Source organism: Anser cygnoides, chromosome 20, assembly GCF_040182565.1.
Source record: "Anser cygnoides isolate HZ-2024a breed goose chromosome 20, Taihu_goose_T2T_genome, whole genome shotgun sequence".
NCBI classification, from domain to species: domain Eukaryota; kingdom Metazoa; phylum Chordata; class Aves; order Anseriformes; family Anatidae; genus Anser; species Anser cygnoides.
This window is the reverse complement of record NC_089892.1, coordinates 3,759,326-3,780,870: the sequence shown is the minus strand read 5'-3', so window position 1 is coordinate 3,780,870 and position 21,545 is coordinate 3,759,326. Positions and strand designations below refer to the sequence as shown.

Sequence of the window (21,545 nt, the reverse complement as noted above, 5' to 3'; positions counted from 1 at the left end):
TTCTGGGTTTCTTTCTATCCCTTTTGGGACTGTGCATATGATCTTTTGAATCTGGTTCTGTATAATGGCTTCCTTTGTTCACAGTTGGGACTACTTGGGCCTTTAAAAACCCCATAAGGGGACGACATGAGTCATTGGTGAAATATTCAGCTATCTAGAGCAATGTGAATTGACAGATTTGTTGCAGCTATTGGATCTGAGCTGATGTGCACCAGATGAGGATCTGACCCTGGACGTAGTCAGCATTTTTTGCTGTAGCATGCCCCTTCCTAGGGAACAAACTTCCAGAGCTTCAATCCTGCAGTTCAGACTCCCTGATTATCCTTCTTAAAATGCCTTTCCTTTGTCCAAATGTCATTTTGTTTTACTGGGCTGCTGGCATGCTGAACAATTCAAGGGGCTACTAGTTCAATCCAAAGGGTGCTTGAACAACGGCAACTGGAGCTTAAGGTTATTTTTTTGTTGTCTTAGCCTCTGTCATCTTGTTTGGATAGTTAATTATCTGAGGACTGGAGCCCAAGTCCAGCAGTGGTGAAAAGCTTATAGATAAGGCTCAAAAATTGTTGAAATTCTGTAGGCACGAAGCGGATGTTGCTAAGTGAAGCAGTTTCGTTCTCATCTGCATTTAGCTGTCTAGTACAGATTTCAGTACAGGAGCCTTTACCTGTTGGTGCTTGAATCATTCCTGCTATAATCATGGATATTTAAACAACTGGGCAGGGGCTTGGGAACAAGAGAAACCCTAAACGTGGTGAAACAGGCACCCATCCCACTGAGCAGGTCTGGCTGTGGTGCTGCTGCTCCTTGTGCCAAGGGCAGCCCCTTGGCTCGGGCTAGGAAATAACTGAGTCTTTTAGTGCTAAGAAACAATTTTGGAAAAGCATTGGGGGGGAAAAAGCTGAAGCTGGTGAAGATGGAAGACAAAGGGTCTGTTTGTGTTTTTCCCCAGCTGGCTTCCACGCTGGGCAGCAAGGTGCCCAGCATGCTGCTCTGCTGGGAGCTCTGGTTCTGAGGTTCAGCTCCCTCGGAGGGACCTGGACCTTGGCTGGGTTTCCCAGGTCAGGATTAAAGCACGCTGCTGCTGGGTCACAGCGGGCTCTTCCTGTCCCTGGTCGCTCCAGCAACGCTGTGCCAGCAGCTCCGACCTCTCACAGCTCAGGGACTTTTTGGGCTTCTGTTGGAAATCGCTTTTTCCTTTAAAAATAAGTAGTAATCTCTCCTCCATCTCTTCCCAGGAGGGCATTTTTACAGTGTGTTCAGGCAGCCCTGCAGAGCCCTCCTTCCCTGTTTGAGAAGATAAGTGAGACACTGGTGCTCTGCTTGATGCTGCTTGTGCAGGATATATTGACTCTATTAACTGGGGGAAATTCGGTAATAATGTCATACTTGTCAACTGAGTACCTGTAAATCCTTATAAAATGTCTCCTAATCTCAAAACACAGATACTGGTGATTTTCCGGCTTAAAGATGACAAAAATGAGATGGGGAATATGAAGGAGTAGGTTCTCTGGCTTCACTAAAGCCAGGGAGCTGAGTATCCACGCTGTGTCCATCCGTATCCACCCTGTGTCCATCAGGTCACCTGGCACTAATGGCTCAGCCAAGGCTGTGCGGGTGAGCCAGCAACTTGTCTGGGTCCAGGAGCTGGATCTGTCCATGCATGGGGCTGTATTCTGCTCTTGGTGTTGGTAATGGGAACCCAGGGGCAACTCTTACATCTCTGAATTTGTGCAAGATAAAGGAGGCAACCTAAGCTAGGTGGTTAATCCTGGGCATTTGTGGGCAGGGTAACTGCAGTGCACCTCTTCCATTTTTCTATTAAAATTGTTCCTCCTTTTCTTTAGGATTCAAGGTAATCTTCAAGGAGACACTACTTCTGAAATAATCCTTATTCACCTTGTTTACTGTCACTACTTGCTCAGGGCTGAGATAGCTTGTTCATATAGGAAGGCTTTCCTTCCTAGGAATCCTGGTTCTCTGGTGATGACACTTGGGTACAAATGCCCAGACTGGGTTGTATATTAAATGCTAAAGTTGCAGAGGGCACCTGGAGTGAGTTGGGAGCAGAAATGCTTATTCATTCTTCACCTTGTGATCTCAGATCTCTGGCAATAATTTCACGTAAGCTGTAGTATGACTAAGTGCTGTGTCATGAAGTCCTGAAAGTCTTTGGATGCCCTTCAACTGTTACGAAACCAGATACAGAAGAAAGGTTCTCCACTGTTACAGGGTGGTGACCTCTTGTCCAGACACTCCAATGTTGCAGTTTTTACATGGATGCAAAAATATATTGCCTGTGCACAATAAAAGCATGTTTCAGGATACAGGTGGGGATATCTTCACTTTGAAGGGTATTACAAGGTAAAGAGTTGGAGAAAGGACACTTTCTTGGCTCCTAAACTCTAGGAACATAGGATGCTGAAGATGTGCAAGATGTCACATATCACTGAGTAAGTTCCATATGTACCTCAAGATGGTAATAGTATTAAGTGAAAGGGGAAGTCTTTCTTAAACATAGCTTTGGGCTCAGCTGGGTGTGTGGCTGCTTTCTGCATGCATACTGCACTGTGCAGTGCTAAACTGCTGCTAAAGCCTTTTTCAACTTCATTGAGGACTTTTGGAAAAGCAAGTGTTTTTTCAGCAATACCACGTCTTTCTATAGGATCCCCTGCAGCTTCACTAGAAAATGCGTAGAGATCCGTGAATGGAAGTGGTTGATTTAGGAGCTAGTTCACAAGGAATATACAGAGTGCTGCAGGTACAGCACGGATTGCAGTGACGTGAAATCTCATTCTTGTGCTGTAAACTCGCAGTTGAGATTCAGTGTTGCAGCACTGCAACTTGTTGGGATTTGCTTGAGGGATTTTTTGGAGGGATCTTTTGATACCTGGTGGAGTTCTCTTGTTTTCTATCTGAAGGTCTCTGCTGCTGGAGTCATGTTATAGCTTCATTTTAACAAATCTTCCTGAATAAATCTTCCTGAATGGTAGCTGGAAAAGCTTGAACATCACCCTGGAAAAACTAGAAGGCAACTTATAAGATTTATAAAATTTCCTATGTATAATTAAAAGGCCACTTTAAATAAAAAGGACTGATCTTTGTGTTTTTTTCCAACTATATAGACATTATAATTTACTGGAATCCATTCCATGCTCTTTTCAACCACCTGTTTTTCCTTCTGCCTGGTGCCTGTTGGTGCTGCTCAGTGTGGCAGGGCAGGAGAAGCTGCAGCTGAGTGCCCCCCGTGAAGCAGGGAGGCTGTGGATAACGCCTGTCACCAGTACTGCCAGGCTGCAATAGCTTCAGTCTTCAGCTCAGTGGCAGTTTTAAATACTAGAGATTTCCTTGGGGATAAGGATTTACTTAAATACCTTGAAAAATGATGGGGGAGAATTGTTTCGAGGCTTGTTATTTGTAAAATATTTGGTAATCCTTCAGACATTGGAATTGCAGGTACCCCCAGGTAATGTATTAGCTACTTATGTATCCTGACACTTGGTAAAATGGTTTGGGGCCCATTCAGGAGCATTGCTTCAGGCGTTGTTATTATTATTATTACAGGCATAAATATGGCTTAGATTAATGACTTCTGGCGAAGGCTGCATCTGCTCAGATTTTCAGAATGGTTTCTAGAAGCTGCAAGTTGATACTGCGCTGAGCTTCAGCAGCACCATTTGCATGGGTTGTTTTCTTTGGAGGGGGGATATAATGTCTTATTTTCCTGGTGATCCATCGTGCTTTCAGGAACATAAAGCCGGAGAACTACCAAGTGGGTGATGAAAGGAGAGGAGCAGGGAAACCGTGCAGTGTGCCCTTCTCTGGGCTGGCACCTCTTAGCTCTTGTAGGAGTGAAGAAATACTGAGAAATTTGGCTTCTGCAGTGAGAGTGAAGCAAAGTGCCTTGGCCAGAAGGCATAATTTTAGGAGGGTTTGGGTTTGGTATCAAGCCTGGTGGAAAAAGCAGCCCAATTTCAGAAGAGCTCGCTGCAGTTCAGTCAACCTGGTGCAATGGGATCTGACCGCTCGTTCCGTTTGGGCCAAATCCCTTTGGAGATCCTGTCTTCAGGGAATTTCCTTCCCTTTCCTTTCCATAGGCCCAATGGGCTCTGGCTGAGCTTGGGTGTTGCGCCATGCAAGCAAGAAGTCTGTGGGAAAGGCTGTTCTCCCCGAAATTTCCAGCAAAGGTGTCTGCAGAGGTACATATGGGAAACTTCCAGCAAGAGTAGGTAGCTCCTTTATTCTGGGATAGAGCAGGCAGTAACCATGAGGACTGAACCTGATTGCTATCTCATTCTTACTAAGATTTTTGTTAAACTTGCTGTGTTGAACTGTTTAACCTTTGCGTAACCATGTGGTGCATGGAAAGTCTTTAACTGACCTTCAGTGAAGTGTCTAAAAGTCTGGTTCTCCACCTTTCTTCTCTATGGCTAGCAAGTGTAATGCCATTAAAAAAAATCCTTGTTTATTGTTGCATGTGTCCTGAAGGATCAGTAGGGCTTAAGACCTGTTCTCCCTTCTTGTAATTTAATTTAAATAACAGGGAGGGGTGAGAATGAACAACCAAGTTGCATTGGGAGCGTGACTTGCCCGCAGCCACGAGTGCTCAGTGCGCTGCAGTGTGCACCTTCAGATGTCAGGGATGCTCCGGCTTCCTTGAATTGATTCAGGGTTTCTGCCCTGCTTCTGTGTCACACAGCTGAGCCTGACCGGGTTGTTTGGCTGCATTTGAGTGTGGCAGGGCAGAGCTTGCTGATGTGTGAGAGGGGAAAGGCAGTTGGCCACTGCAGCCCGGAGGGTGGAGGTAAAGCTAAACCCAGCAGCCTCTAGCCCAGGTTTTAACAGGTAATTAAAAAATTAGGAACCCAATTAACACAGGTTGGTTTTGTGGTTAAAGCCCTTGTTAGATATTGAGGAATTAAAGATTTAATTCCTGCTTTTGCCACTGTGGGCTCAATGTGTAATTCATCTCTGTTAAAAGTGGGGAGTGGTGCCCTGTCTCATTCAAGGGCTTCCCACTACTGAGGCAGGCTTTTGGGGCAGCCTCTGGCCCAAGATAGCCCTGATTTTGGTCTGATTTTTGGCTATTTATGGTTTGCCTCTTTGCCTACTGGGTTTATTGCCAGCCTGTAGTGCAGCAGGGACGGAGCTGCTGGTCTCCTCGGGCAGCCCTGTGCATCTCAAGGAAAAGAATGACCCAGTGTGTAATGTTGCATAGTAATGTTATTCATAAAATAGCAAAAAAAAAAAAAAGAGCTTTCATATAGCAACAACTACTTCAGCTCTTGGATGCAGGCCAAGCCCGGTGCAAGCTTGTAAGAAATACCCTGCAGGGCCTGGCCTCGGTCAGGCTGGTCTCTGTCCTTCTGCGGCTTCCGTCGCAGCTCCTAACAGGAGATTGCTGGGTGTAAATTTGGCTGAAAAATCAAGGGGAAGTAAACTGGTTAACTGGGCATGAATAAGAGCTGATCCTGTGTGAATTGCGTCTTTCTAGAAAGAGCTGGAGGCTTTCATGCTGCTTAAATCCTACTCGGACCGGAGCTCTTAGTGCCGAAGCACGCAGTGAAGGGTCTGAGCTGGCCCCTCGCCTTCCCAGGAGCGAGCAGAGGTGATGCTCGTGCACATCTCCAACAGAGGCTTTCCTCTCCTGCTGTTTACCTGCACGGTCCGCAGTCTGTTTCCTACTTTGTGTGGTGTCCACGCTGTTGTTTTACTTTAATTTCTTGCATTGAGATAATCCATCACAGTTAGAGGTGTAGAGGATCTTCAAAATGAAGATGAATTGCGTATTGCGTTTGGAGCTGGAGAGCAGCAGCGGCTGGCAGGCAGATGCTTGAAGCATCCTGCACAAAGGAGGAGCCCTGCACAGGGTGCTGGGTGCCGTGGTGCTGGGTGAGGGCGGTTGGGAGGGCTGTGAGCAGGGGCTGGAGAGCAGAGCCTGCAACCTGCTGGTGGCTGCTGGAGGAGCTCCGGCTCCGAATGCACGCTGCCTCGCTGCAACTGCTGCGGGTATTTTCGGCAAGCTGCTGCCTTCTGACTTGGAAGTGGTGTAATTCGGTTAATGCATAGAGCTGGCAAAATCTGCTTTTTTTTTTTGTCTTCGTGCTGCACTTCCCCTCCATACACTGCACAGCTGCAGCAGGCAGCACTGACCCCATCCAGCACTGTGCGCATCTCCAAGATGCCTCCAACTGGCTCTAGCGTGTTGGGACTGCTTTACTGGCAGTGTTTGCCCAATTCTGGTCACCCCAGCAGATGGGATTTTAGGAGATGGGATTTTGGGCAGTGGATTCTTCTGCAGCAGTTTCTGTTCCTGCAGCCAGCTCGGCCCTGCTGCGGGACGGCTGCATGCAGCGCTGCGAGCGAGGCTCCAAATCCCCTGCAGCCCGCGCCTGGGGAGCGCGGCTGATGTCAGGAGTCTGGAATTCGTATCCCCTCCCCCTGCCTCGCTGCCTTTTTCCCCTCTTCTCTGTAAATAAATTTTGGAGGCAGCCCGGAGCTGGCTGAGCTGAATCTCCCAGAGCAGAGGGAGGGAGCTGGAAGCAGAGCTGGACTTTACAGTATAATCATTTTCGTTGCTTATAGGCAGCTTGGGCTGTGAGTACGTAGGAATTTCTGCATGAAATAAAGCATGGTTAAAGGCAGTGGGAAGATCCAAGCTGCAAAGACAGCTTAGACAAATGTCATCCATATTCTGTCTAACAAGAATGAGAAATGAGGAAACATTACAGCTGTATGCTTCTTGGCCCCGACTCTCTTCAGCTGGTTTATTATCTGCTGTGTTGACTTGGATTTGCCATATGTTTGCAATCTCTCATTGAGGACCCAATTTCTCAGGATTGTGGAAACTTTTTAAAGCTGCCTAACAATGTACGTGAGTTTTCCATGCAAATATTAGGCAGATCTTCTTGGTAACCAAAACTTTTTTTTTGTGAAGGATCTGTTCGTATTTCTTTCCAGTGCTGGCCTTTTTGTGTTCAGTGCTAACATATATATATCGTAGCTCATCCCCATGGATGAAGCCAGTGGTGTCTGGCACAGGTTTTGGAAGACCCTCTTGCAAACCCTCTATTAGCAGCTGGTAATGAGCTTTGCACCCTTGGCCATCGGCGTGGTGAGATGTCCTGGGACACAGATGGAGGCTGGGGCAGCCAGCCCGGGGGTTGTCTGGGCTATTGCAAACATCAGAGCACCTGATGCGTGCCTGTCCTTGAGGATCTGAGTAATATCACTTTTCAGAGAAAATAATGGACCGTGTGGCAAAAGAACACAGCCGAGATATATTGTCCAGGCGAGGCTAAATGAAGCTGTTGTGCAGGCGTTGGCTTTGGGCACTGCCAGGGGTTTGCTGAGCTGGCTGGTTCATCTTTCTGACAGCGCTTTGCTGCGAGTATCAGGTCAAAACTCAAAAACTATTTATTTTTAAGTGTTTAAAGTCGGATCTGGTTACTCCACTTCTGGTGATGCCTTCTCTTCTGACATGAGCAAGACCAGATTAGGAAACTAATGAGATGGCTCGCTTGCACTATTTAATTGCTGTTGGAGAGACTGAACTGCCTGGAGGTGACAGCCTAGGCTCTGCTGGCGCAGGGAGCGCGGGGTGTGAGCAGCTCCGTTAGCTTTCAACTGGAGTTTTATTGCTGCTGCACACCTCAGTAAGGATGGGAGCCTGATGCGATGTGGTCAAGGCAGGCTGCAGTGGCTGTGCTATGCCCTGGCACCCTGGCAAATTCCTGGCAGAGGTGGCGGACTGCGGGAGGCCACAAACCAGGACAAGCTTTTTGCAAGCTGGGGAGTAACTGTGCTTTTTCCTGTAAAGCTCGTGTGTTTTGTCAGCAAGTGCAGCTGCACACTCGTGTGCATTGCTGGTAGTGGAAACCATGTCACGGGGGAATTATTTGGTAGGACTCATCACGGTTTGGGTGCAGATGTAGGTAGGGGAGGCACTGGGCTGCCTGTGGTGGAGTTGAGCTCTGTTCCTGCACAAAACGTGCTGGCTTTGCCCTGGGCAGGTTAGATGCTGTGCACAAATCCCTGCGAGGGTGTCAGTGAGCCTGCAGGCAGCAGGAGCATCTTGAGCACTGAAGCATCACGCTGCTGTGGCTCTCTGCTGTTATAACCCACAGCCACGCTTCGGGTTTACCTGTTACTCCAGCTGTTGGGAGTCACCATGCGCTTGTTTCGCATGGTACAAGCGTGTGACCCTTAAGGATACTTGCTGGGGAATTTGCTTCACATTGTCTTCTCTGTCAACCAACTTAAGAATGGAAACATTTGCATCAGCAAATTTCTGGCAACTTTCTGATTTAAAGCCTTTCCCTGAGATCATGAATTTCCTCTGATGCTTAATCTTCGCGGATGTGCTTGTGTGATGGAGATTGGGTGAAGACATCCAGGAAATATATAACTACTCCAGCTAATAAGACAGTATATTCTCCCTTCTCCCCTAGTGCAGACAACTGATCAACTATTCCTCTGCGTTGAATTAGTGTCTTTGACCAACAATACAGCATCCTAGCTTTGAAGCTGATATTAACATTGTATTTGCAGATGTATTGAAAACTTATGTCATCTGTTATTTAAGGGGTGGAATGATCTGTGATGTAGGCTAATGATTTGGATTTGAAGTGCCAGTCCTGTTGCCTGTTAATTCTTGTTTTCTTTCTTTTTTTTGCAGCTGAACCTGCAGACCTCTTGAAGGTCCTAGATTTTCATAATTTACCTGATGGTATAACAAAAACAACAGGGTTTTGCACAAGCAGAAGATCTTCAAAAGAAGCAGATGTTGCTTATAGAGTAACAAAAGATGCTCAGCTTAGTGCACCAACAAAGCAGCTGTATCCTGGTGAGTATGCAGCTTTTTTTTTGTCATATGGAAATATCTGATCCTGTTCTCAGTTTCTCCAGGCACATACAGGGACTGGAGATGCACAATTCCTTGATTTTTTTTTGTGTGTGCATGTGTGCTCCCTTGTCAGGGAGCGATTCTGCTATTTTGGGGGAATGTAAGCTTTCAACTATCAGATAACACCAGAGTAAGTTCTTTTGTTGACCCATTTGAATATGGGGGCAGGTTTCACTGAGGGAGATGTGGCCACTGCCTACATCTGTTTCTTCCTATATTAGAAAGTTTCTACTGTCTCATTATCACACAGTGGCATCCAGCTGGGGAGAGAGACTTGGAAGACATGAAGGAATGCAGACCGTGTTTTGCTCTGTTTGCAGAGTGCCAAGCACAGTAGGGTCTTATTCTGCGGCTGTGGCGTCTCATAACACAAATAATCACCATATAAAAGTAATAGACTGTCCCACAAGAACAGATGTCCCAAGAAAAGCTGTTTGAAGGAAATTGGAGGTTCATTAGAGCAAGCCACAAAGATGCAGGAGTTTACAAAGCCATTGGAGGCCATATGGGCTCAGGACCGTTCTGCTTGTTGCTTGGGGTGCACTGGAGACTTAATTTTTCAAGCCAAGGGTCATTAATGTAAAATGTGGTTTTAAAACTGGACATATCACCAGACACGGATCGAATTATTCACTGCATGAGAGCTTCGGTAGTGAACACATGGCCACCATGGAAGCCCTCCTTCAGGAGTGCTGCTGTACCCGTTATACAAGTAAGGGTAGAGATGCTGAGAGCAGGTGTTGGAGGGCTTCCTGGGTTCGGTGGGAAAATGTGCCTTTGAAGGTTTAGCAACAAGGCACAAAGATGTACCTCATTTGTGAAGCAGCAGATGACTGAAGCAGAGCAGACAGATACATGCATACGCTCCTGTGGTGTTTAAGAGAATTAATGGTACAAGATCCATTAGCTAAATCAGAGGTAATGTGGCATGCCACTACTAATGTTTTTTAATTAACGTGCTGCATCTATCAGAGCCAGTCTGTCGGTGGCCTAAATGAGGACTCTGGGGCTGGACTGCAAATGTGTTTGCATCCTCTAGTTGTGTATTTCCATCACTGCATGCATTATCACTGAGGTTATTTTCAGACTTCATTATTGGCTTGTTTTGACAGTAAGCAGGTGAATTATATTCTGTGGTGAGCAGGAGTGCACTGTTCACCCTTCCAGCGTGTTTTGCATAAGATCTGAGAGCCTGACGCGAGGAGGGTGGCATGGAGCTAGGTGTGGTGTGCCTGGGCTGTGGGCTGGCAGCCCACGGCAGTGCCAGCACCAGTGGAGGAGCTGCTAGGTTTTGCCTCAAGCCCTGTTTTAGTGTCTGCTTAAAGCTTAGCAGAGCCTTCCGACTACAGCTGTTACCATGTGCCTGATGGCACCCCTTGGCCGGGTTGTGCCTTTGTCCCCAAGGAACATCCCATGGGTATGGACGGGGAGCAGCAATCATCCCAGGGATGGGCTGCAAGGGCCCTGCAGCAGCCCCTGTGTCAATGATCTTGTCCCAAGGCAAGATCAGCTCAATGTAACCAGCATGTGTGTGCCTGCTGTCGTGCACTCCGTGTGTCTGGAAGCACTCCCAGGCTTGGCATGATGTGTCCAAGCTCAGAACTGCTTGAGGAAACTCTTCCAGTTTGGAGTATACAACCAGAGCTGGTTTAAGAGCTTTTCAGTGGTTGTAGCCACCACGAAATCTTGTCTGATGGCCTTTGTGGTGTGGAAACCAGCAACAATGGTGACCCCAAAATAAAAAAAAAAGGCAAGGGTGGAGTCTTTTGGCTAATAGAGCCAAGAGTGTATGCTGCCACCTCAGACAGGTTGACCCAGGAGCATGCGGAACTGAACTGGGGTCAAAGAACCCTGCTGTAGGAGATGCTCTTGCTTTTGACCCACCTTAATACTTGTACATCCTCTTTGAGTTCTTGGTTTGCACCTGTGGTCTTTCATGGGTGAGAAGATCTGGATGTGGATGTTTCTGTGGTGTCATCAAGCAGCTTCTCAATCAGTTTACCTAGACAACAGCGGAGCCATTGAAGTAGCTCTGTCCCTCCTGAGTCTCCCAAAAGTCTGCCCTGCTGCTTGACAGGAGGTAGGGAGGGAAGAGCAGAGGGAAGAAGCACTGGTGTTTTCCATCAGATCCACAGAGGTTTTCTCAGCACATCTCTAACTAGATGTGACTGCAGCTCACACCACCAAATGAGTGAGAGGGGAGGTAAGGATGACAAAGTAACTGTAGGGCAGTGTACCAGGGGAAATGTGGTTTTATCCATCCCACATTAACAGGCGGGCGGGTTGTAGGGTAACTTGCCCTCTCTGCCTATCAGGCACCCTGGGCAAATGTACACTGTACATAATATTTTGTGCTAATTAGAAGTTGGTGTTCTTCTAAGATGGTAATTTTATTGGCTTTACGTTCTGCTTCTGCAGCTGCAGCCAACAAAGCAAGATATATATTTATAAAGCCTGTCTGTTTTTCAAACCCACAAGAGTGAGAAAATCTGCTGAGATGCTCTTTGTCCTTGCTCTAAGTTCTGCTTCCCAGCAAAACTGTGCTCTTCCAGCAGAGGCAAGAAAGGCAAAATTTCAGTGGCAGCCAGCAAAATGTCATGTGCATTCGTTTAGCAAATTCTGTATTCTCTGCACTGCTTGTGGGTGTCTGCTTATATATTCTGTATGTATTTAAGGGCTTAGAAATCTCTATTATAGCTTAGGCAGTTATCTCTGAGGAAAAGGAGCCATTCCAAAATCGGAAGCTTTCTCAGATGAAGAAAAAGGCCAGAACTTGGTGACACTGAAGAGTTGTCTTGCTTTGGGAAGTGGCTGTGGAAATGACACCATCTTGCACAGCAGATCTGCGCTGTGTTTGTATCGGGGAACTGGATCAGCTCATTGTTGCTCACTTTTATTACATGGTGAAAACTTTCCTGTTCTTCCCTTTACGCACCCTCCTGCAAGGCAGCGTAGTGAATTTTGAAGGACTTGGCCATGGGGTAAAGAAGCACTGAGCCAAATTCAGCATTGGTGCGGTGCTGTTAAGTAAAGAGGTGGATGTACAGCATCTCAGAACAAGCTTGCTTAAAATGGATCGAAAACAAAGGCTTAATCCCAGACCCATTGTTGGGAGTGACTCCCTTGTCTTTAAGGGGATTTGGGTCAGTTTCCATGTGCTTCATATATTTATTGTTGTGTATATGTCATTGTGTATGTGGATTTGTTTTCATACGTTGTTCAATAGCCTGGGTCACTTCTGTGACAGTGAATGCATTGTTATTTTGCCAGGACAGCAGAGCAGTAACAGTAATGTCAGCTATAATTCATCCGTTATGGTTATTTGGGTTGAGAAACTCACGTCACCATGGAGACATCTTAATAATAATGAAAAAAATTAAAAGCAGCTTTTTAATGAGTTGGCAGCTTGTTCAAGTTGAAAGGTACTGTATTGTGGATTCATAATGAAATTTTGGACATGAACTATTTTACATAAAAGGCCCAAAACTGTAGCCTGTAATTGGAACCAGGAAGGCGTATGGTCTTGATTCAGTGCTACAGGAGGATTTGTATACAGCAGGAGGGAGATAAAGCTCAGCTCATCCTATGGGAGGCACGAAAATCAGATGCCTTTCTTTGCCAAATATCTGGCCCTTTGTCCTAGGGGGGAAATCAGTCTATAATCACAGTACTTAATTATTGACAGAGTCCTCCATTCAGACTATGCTTTATGCTTCTTTCCAAATGCTATTTAACGAGGGTGAGGGATGTTAACTGGGTGTAAATGCAATGTCTCCGTAGGCATCCACAGGTGCCCCATTTGGGTGCTGTTTGCAAGCTGTCTGCAGCAGTGCTTGTTAGCAGAGCCTGCTGCTCAGTGGGCTTTCTCCTGCCTCCTCCACTGCCCTGTGCTGTCATCCTGTGCTGGAAAGCCTAATGCATTTAAAGCACCAGTTGTTAAAGTTTGAACAACTCCCAGGCAGAAGAGGGTGATTTTTACACTTCCTAGCTTCGCTGTGGTTAGAGGAACTCTCACCCTGGGTCCTGTACCCATGGCAAAATCCCCTAGGCAGCTCTGAGATGCCATCTAAGAAAAGCCTATGGGGCAGAGGAAACCTATTCGAAGCTTTTGGGCATTGAGCTTGACATTTTTTGGTGATATATACGGCTGCAAATCTGCAGTTTAAAAAATGTGCTGCTTCGTTTCCTGCATGCTGCCACATGTGTAGATGGTAACAGCGCACACACCATGCTGCCCGTGGCGGGGCCACCCCACCTCGCTCTGCTGTGCCTTGGTGTAAGATTTCCCAAGCAGATACCCAGCGGTACAATGCAATCCTTGTTTTGAAAGCCTGGACCTTGGAGGAGAAATACCCTGCGAGTCTCACGCTGCTGAAATGCAGCATGCGAGCAGGTTATGCCCTTGTAGGTACCCTCATTTCCAATAGGTCCTATCTCCGGTAATAATTTGATCAAGGAAGATCCTTTAGTAATGCTCCTGGTGTTATTAAAGACCTGTTTGGGATGTCCAGGCTTTTTGTTTTTTAATGCTTCTGTATGCTTCTATATGAATGGCAGAAAAAAAAAATATAAAAACCAAGGAGCTGTATCCTGAACAGAGCATGACTTGGTGATCTTCATGCCAGTGTGAAACTCCGCAAGCCTTGCAAAAATAGAGATCGGTCTGCTTTCCCGAGTGGAGAAAAAGCTAGGAAACTTGTTAGCTGCTTAATATGCAAACAAAATAGCATCTCCTACTGTTTGCCAGATTTATTTCTGCTTGCAGATATTTTTTCCTGCACCAACCCCGAAAGCCAAAGCCACAGATGCTCTGTTCTGGTCTAGAATAGATGAAACCTGATGCAACTCCTCTGCTCCCTTACACACAATATTGAAGGGTTTTATTTGCCTAACTGGCATGGAATGCTTCATTTCCTCTGTCCTTCAGACATATTAAGTTAATTTGGAGATTGTGTGATAAATGAAATAGAGAAAGTTTTTGCCTTCTCTCCTAAATGCTCCAGGACACACAAAGGAAGGGTTTGGTGCAAATAGTAGATTGAAACCAACAGCTCTTTTAGAACCTCTGCTTTCCCAGCATCATGTTCCCATCCCAGATCAGAAGATCCCTCACTGTGCTTTGCTTTGGAAGTTCAAATGTGGGGTGGCTTTTAGCTCTTTAGACTGCAATAAAGGCTGGAAAAAGGCTTTCTGATCATTAATGGGAAGATTCCCAGTGATGCCCAGGTCTGTGTCTGGATGTTCAATATGCTGTTGGAGTAGGTAGCCCTTGAGACATGCTGCCCTGCTCTGGCTTTGCTCGTGCAATCTCCTTTGGGTTGCAGCACATCCCAGCCTTGCACCTCAGTAGGCTTTAGAGGAACAGATGGATCTTCAGCTGGCAACTAAATGCTTCCCAACATGTGTCTTTAGGATGCACACATCTGGAGGGGTATACAGTAATCAGCGTTCTCCCCATAGGTCATTAGACAGCACTGTTTCTGTAGGGATTTGTTTTCAGGGAAACCTGACTAACCTCTTTGCTTTTCCACTCCAGCTTCCCCATTCCCAGAGGACTTCTCCATTCTAACCACTGTAAAAGCGAAGAAAGGAGGTCAGTCCTTCTTGATCTCAATTTACAATGAGCAAGGGATCCAGCAAATTGGTGTGGAGATGGGTAGATCTCCTGTATTCCTGTATGAAGACCATACAGGAAAGCCAGGCCCAGAAGACTATCCTCTCTTTAGAGGCATTAACCTAGCAGATGGCAAGTAAGTGAAATTTTGTGCACAGAGGGAAAAACAGTACATTGTTTATATCAATACCAGCATGCGTTGAACATTATGTAAAATAGGAGTCATATATAATGTATGTAGACACCTTTGCTGCTAAAAGTCCCCTTCCTGAACTGTACCCTTTGGCAAATAAACACTGCATATAAAAAGGGTGAATCTCACACTAGTCAGTGCAAACTGTGGTGTTTATAGGGATAGGAGCACTGATCCTTACAAAGGGCCCTAAGGAATCACTTGGTTAAGAAAAAAACACGTTGAGTCCCTTGCAGGACTGAAGGAGGGTGGAAGAGGGAAGTTAGATAGCGAGTTATTAGGGTGGTTCCCCTGCCTGTAGGTGAAGCAAGAAGAGGTGTTCTCCTGCCTGTTTTGGAGGGTGAGAATCAAACGACATCTGCCAACACTGTCGCTTCTATTTCAAAGAAGTCTAGGGTCTGCCCAAGGCTGATTTTCATCAGCATCAGTTTGCAGGCGATAGCTGTCATGAAGGCTTGCAGGAACATTTTATGAAGGATTCATTGTTACTACAATTGTTGGCTTGTTCTCAGAAGTCCGAGGCTCTGTTTAACATCTGTGAATTGTTTTTGTAGGTGGCACAGAGTAGCCATCAGTGTGCAGAAGAAAAACGTCACCTTGATATTGGACTGTAAAAAGAAAATAACCAAGTTCTTGGACCGAAGTGACCATCCCATCATTGACGTCAATGGCATCATTGTATTTGGAACGAGGATATTAGATGAGGAAGTCTTTGAGGTAAGTCATGACAGCGAGCAGCTCTGGCGACATTCCACAGAGCTGATGAGCAGGGCTCTGGCTGGGGGACTTGCAGCTCATTTTTTGAGATTTCTTGGATTTCTTGAGATTTCTTGGATTTTTTGCATAGAAGAACTCTGCAACATGTAACTTAAACTTTAAAGATTTTATTCTGACTAGTCAAATGCTTTCTGTACTGTTTAGTGAGCCAGATCGCTGTTGGAGTTAACTCCCCTGGTCTGCTCGTTTCACGCCCTTGCTGGGGTTTTAGACCAGCCCCTGCACCAACCTTTGTAGGTCTGTACCTCTTGTGCTCTCAGCTCGGTTAGTGTGGGAAGGGCTCCAACTTTGGGAAGTAACAGGATTTTCATTCATCCCTGTGTTACGATTTAAATCATATTTGAAGGGAAATCATATTTGAAGGGCAGTAAACAGCCGAAGGCATCTCCCTTACAACTCGTGGTACTCTCCGGGGTTGTTGGAACTTGCTCTTTTCCCGTGCACTGGTCATTGATTCCTGGTTTCTTGCACCATGACATGAGGAGTCTCCTTGACAGATTCTTTGGCAGCCCTGTCACCTCCCACACAGTAACTGCTTTTTAAAAAGCAAACCAAAATCGTGATGGGTGGAATGTTCCCATGAGCTCTTGTGATTTAAGCAAAGAGATAGAGACTTATTTATAGACCAAGTACATATGGCAGAAGATCTTTTCCTGTAGCTCAACAGCTAGCTTAATATGTGCATTTCACAAGCAATTTCAACTTCTGTGGTCTGCTGTGCTTCCGAGGCTTTTGTGTACAATAATCTTGTCCCTGATCTTGCTTGCAAGCGAGAATTGCTTCCCCGAAATCAGTGCCAGTGCAATGGAGTGTAAAGGAAGACCTATTGACTTCTCTATCTCCTTATTTATTGCGTTTGCACGGAGGAAGTGCTGTATCTCATGGGCCTCCTAACCCAGTAAAGGGATGGGGAACATCTATCAGTGGTGGATAATTAGGGCTGTAGCGAAGCCAGCCTTTGTCTGCACTTCGCTGTCACTGGGAAGGAAAGTTCCAGTCTGTTTAACGTTACCAACATCTGGGAGCTGGCGCGCTGTAAACACAGCAAGAATGCATGGACTAAGCACTGCTGCCAAACTCCCAGTTAGAGAGTTCGAACTGGATTTTGAAATTGCATTAAGTTAATAGACGTTCCCTGGGAAGTCTAACAATTAAAATGGAAAGTAAAAGCTGGGTTTAATGGGCACTGGAGTGTCTCTCGCAAGTATTGGTTATTCTGCAGAAAACTGAGCACTGGTTGCTGTATTTTAAATGGAGCTGTTATGTAAAGTGGCAAGCTTTTCTGGGGAGCCGTTGGACCTAGGGATCTAGTAGATCTGCTTAAAGAAATTGTTGCATCCAAACTGGGTAAGAAAACTAATTTAGGCTACTTCGTTTTGCTGCAATTTGGTGAGCACAATCTTCTGCTTTATAGAGAACAAAGTCTCCTGGCCTTGTTGGAAATAATTTATCTAGGAGTATAAGCTCAGGGGACTTGTGAAACCTCTTAGATCCTGGGAGGTGGCATAAAATAGAGCAATTGTTCCCCTGCTCTGGAGGCTGTTGCCTTGTCGTCAGCTCTGGGTACAAAACACAGCTACGAGATCATTGCAGGCACTTCCTGAGAAACTTGCTGTGGTTGTTCTACCAGAACTCAACAATTAACAAGGTTTTTTTCCTACATCTTTCTCCTGCGTGTTGTAAGAATGTACTGTATCAGTACATTTTTTAAAAAGCAACCTCTTCCGTTCTGGTATTTATCCTCTTCTCTTTTGTCCTCCTCATCAAACAAAGAGGGTTTTCAACATACACTCATGCACACTAATCAAGATACCAGCAGCTTTAAACCGAATGTAATTAATAGGTTTCATGAAGGCAGTGGACTATAACCTAATTTCCTTCATATCTCGGCAACTTAATTTCCTTTAGCCCCTCCTTTCTTCTCTGCAATCTGCAAGCCTAAGCAGAAAAAGCCTAAGCAGAAACTGTGTAGAGCAAATTGCGGTTCAGGAGAGCAAACTGTGGCTCGGGACAGCGGGGAAGGTGTCGGCAGTGGGCTTTCCAGGGCACGCTCAGCTCTCCCACTGCTGCAGTCAGTCCAGGAGCTATGCCCTGCGATCCTCAGCTAGTTAACATGATGATGATGATGAAATTTTGAAGTTTTCTGCGGCCGTGGAGCTGCCTGGGTGTTGCGTACCTGTCCCTGCTGCTGGGAGCTCCTCCAGCCCCGTTAGCTGTGGGTGGGATAGGAGGCAGCGGACGGGAGGGCTTAGGCTGTGTCTCAGCTCGGATCAGCAAGAGCCCTAAGCATGGCGAATTCCTATCCTCCTTGCCTGGACTCCGATCAGGATTGGAACTAAATAAAACCCCAAACGGTTCTTGTTTTGAAAGTTGTAATTATTTAAACTCCAGATCTAGCTGGGGTCGCAGGGAAGCAGCTCTGCTGCATTCGTAGCTTGGGGGCACGGACGGCGACTTCCCCGCTGCAGAAAAAGCCCAGCAGGAAAAGTTCGAGGAGTTTCAAAATATTTCTCTAGCGCGACATTCTTCCAGTGGAAAAACGACTTCCTCTCATTAAAATTCAATTAGCTGGGAGGCTGTGTGGATCTCTGTGCGGCTCTGGGAACGCCGGGTAGGTTTGAAGAGGGGCCAAGCCGAGAGCCTAGGTTGTACAAGTTGAGTTTTGTGCTGAGCTCTTGTTCAGAAACGTCAGGACAGGCTCTCGCGCTGGGCTCGGGCGGCAGCGGCTGGCTTCAAGCTGTGGCTGAGAGGATGCCGTTGTGAGGCAGCAAAGGGCCTTTTGCAGAGCACCACGGGCTGGTCTTTTCTCTCGTGCAAGACAAACACTTTTCTCTGCTTGCAGGCTGTTGTAAGCAGCGTTCCTGTGGCTACGGCAACACTGGGAGGAAGTCGGAAGGCATGTGAAAGTGTCTCGTTTTTAGAGGGTTCGACTGTTTCTTTTGCAACATTTGTACATTAGGAAGCGATTTCTAGCAGTCTGTTTCTGTTGCGCAGAAATAAAAGGAGAATGAAGGTTGGGAAAGGGACTTGCCCAGAAGGCTGAGCACTAAAGCCAGGGGGAACTTTCCAAAGAAAGTGTCCCCGAGATGTGCTGGGTGGTGGCTCTGTCCTTCGGTGCCCCTGCTCTTCTGTGAAGAGGTCATCAACCATGGCTGCAGCTTTTTGGGATGCTTTGTGGGCTCCCGTGGGAGGCACTCGTGACTGCTCCAGGTACAACTCATTGCTGGGTTCAGGCAGTGCCAGGGGTGTTGCTGAGCCTTGCTCCTTCCTAGCGGGTTGAGCAACCTGGCTTGAATGTTGCCCACCTCAAGGCAGAGCCTGGTGAGGCTTTGTGTTTAGTAAAAGCGGTGTGCAGCTCGCTTAACCCCCCCGAGGGCTGTGTGGGACAGCATCTCCCCGGGGGCTGGCTCTTCCAGCCAGCCATGGTGGTGGTGGTCCCGGGGAAAAAGCAGCTCAGACAGCTCTTGCCTGCAGAAGTCATTCTGGTTTTGCAGACGTGGGTTGAAACACAGTTCAGGTCCTGGCTCAGGAAGGTCGCTGGTGCTGCGTTTGTCCCAGAAATGGCTGTGTTACAGCAGTGAAGAAAGAAATCCCATAACCCGCAGCTGGAGGGTCTTTATGAATGGAAAGTGCTGCATAATGTCTGGGGCGGGTACACGTCCTGTCTGTGCTGGGTGAGGTGAGCTTAACCCCTCCGCGATGCTGTTCTGGAGCATCTCGGTAATCCCCCGGAATAATCCCCAGAAGCTTGGTTTCTGCAAGAACATGAGGCCCAGCCCTGTTTTACAGCTCAGCCTTCCTCTGTAGAGCAGCACTTCGCAGCTGATGAACAAAAGGAAATTTGTCCAGACCTTGCCGAAGTCCCAGATGTGCGCTGTTGTCCGTATTTCTGCTGGAAGCTCCAGATTTCTCTTCCAGGTCTTCAGGAAGAGATCTGAGTGAGGCTGCCCTGTCTAGGAAAAAAAAAACAAACAAAACACTACAGCACCTAGCTGGCAGAGCTGGAATTGGCATTGTTTAAAACTGTGCTGCAGATGGTTTTTTTTTTTTAATAAAAAAAAATAAAATTGAGGATACCCTTGTAACTGAAGAAACTTCATGTTGATTATTCTCGATTCAGCTGTTTAAAAAATTTATAGGGGCTATTCCACCAGCTAAGTGGCATTTTGACCCTCTAAAAGTAATGTTCAGGTCGTGTCTGGTGTTGATGTGGACGAAATTAAATTGTTTTTCCCATGAGTGGAAAAGTTCAGTGTGTACGTTGCTTTTTGGGGTTGTCTTTTACGCCCGGCTTCTCTGGAAACAGGAGGAGCTCATTTGGTCTGAGCACCCCGTGTCTCGTCGGTCTGGCTGGTCCTGTAAAATCCAAATGGTTTCTTCTCATCGTGCCAAGCAAGGTGCAAAGCGAGAGGGTCTCAGACACCTGTGTGCGCCCTCCTGCCAAGGCAGTGAAACCGAGAGCTGATGGCGTGAGCCAAACGTTGCCCTGGGATGAGACGTGGTGCGCTGCACGGGGCCGGGTGATGCGAGAAGGATGGCGCTCCTTATTCTCTCTTTTCCTTTGTGGTTTCCGAAGACCGCTAGCAAAATCAAGATATCGGAAATAGAGGGAAAGCGATTTGCGCTGGGGTGAGCCAGAGAGCCTGGGCGAGGTGCCAGAGGTGCTCTTAGGGCCGGGGAACGTTTCAAGGCGCAACAAGAGAAAGCAGAACTGACGCTCCAGTGCTCTTAGCTGAGACATTGGTGCCGTTCAGGTGCTCTGTTGCTCTTGGGCTGCAATGCCAGCTCCCTTTTCATCTTCTGCCTTGTTTACACTTAAAAACAATTATCACCAGGGTTGATAGTCCCAGATTTCATTTCGCTATCGTCATGGCTTTCTCCCTGTGCTCTTGGCTTTAGCGTTTCCAGCTCTGGAAAAAGTTCATAGCTTTTACATTTCTGTACATTATTTTTTTCCAGACAGCTCCAAGGTTACAAGATTGGATCAATAAATTTTGCTCTAGCAAAAGGTATACAACTGAAAATGGGCTTCCTATCAATGAAAGTGCATCTTACTGTAGTTTTTGGTGTTTGAGGACAGATTTAGGGCTCTACTTTTGCAGGCAGATTTGCTGTTAGCATGTCAAATAGCCTCAATCAGCTCTTGCAGGAGGATAACTGTACTACTAATACAATGGGCTTTTGGGAAAGCCAGATTGGTGGTACTGCAAAACTTGCAGGCTTTATCTTGTGGGGAAAAACCTACTGTGGGAGCCTCGGCTCTGAGCCTGATTCATGTCTAGGTCCTCTTGTGCAAATGTAAACAGCAGTGGCAAGGCGTTGGAGCACATGGAAACATTTACTTGTTTACAGGAGAAGCAAGAAGGTCCCCAGTCTCCTCAAACCGAATATATCTTAGTGGCTATGTGGAGCTCAGCAGGGCTTCTCATGAGCATCGTGTTGGACCCATCCTCTGCAAGACCTGGGCGGGAAGGAACTGGCCAGAGCTTGTGCTTAGGTTTGTCAACCTTCAAAAAACACTTTGAAAATTAATTAGGGCTTTATACTAACCTGAATTTCTCTGTCGAGATGCACCGCAGACACATGTTCCTGTGTATTTTCCCCTACCTCGGCAGACTGCTGAAAGAAGCTAATTTACAGTCCTGGCTGCCTGCTTTCCTAGCCCTGCCAAATCTGATTTCACCTCTTTTGCTGTAGAGCCTTTCAGGGAGTGCAAAGAGTCGATGTTTTACACCACTAGCATATAGTATGGTGTGAGATGATGGAAAATAAAACGTCCTGAGCCAGCGTTTGGGTTCTTTATTGAAGATGTCTATAGCTTTCCCCAGTCTCCCAATAATTCTCCATTTAGTTGCTGGTTTTCTCGTCATTTTCTTCTGCTTTTGTTTTTTCAAAGGGATCCTCTTTAGTGAGATGGTGCACTTGAGACATATGGATTAAATCACAGAGCTAGGTTCTTCCAGAACAGCAATGCTGCCTAGAAAATGTCTGCAATTGCTGAAGATTATGCCTCTGGATGGCTTTGCAATTAATGGTGAGATTTTAGTGCCAGAGGCCAA

The 21,545-nt window shown here is 46.5% G+C and overlaps 1 protein-coding gene across 2 annotated transcripts in view; it reads left to right on the top strand.

Annotated features, from left to right (window-relative positions):
- Positions 1–21,545, top strand: part of COL5A1 (collagen type V alpha 1 chain) — a 150,866-nt gene that overhangs the window by 26,060 nt on the left and 103,261 nt on the right. For both annotated transcript variants that reach the window (XM_048053347.2, XM_048053343.2), the window contains exons 2-4: positions 8,675–8,842; positions 14,439–14,652; positions 15,264–15,426. In XM_048053347.2, coding sequence (XP_047909304.2) covers positions 8,675–8,842; positions 14,439–14,652; positions 15,264–15,426 — 545 coding nt within the window. The remainder of the gene's footprint in view (positions 1–8,674; positions 8,843–14,438; positions 14,653–15,263; positions 15,427–21,545) is intronic.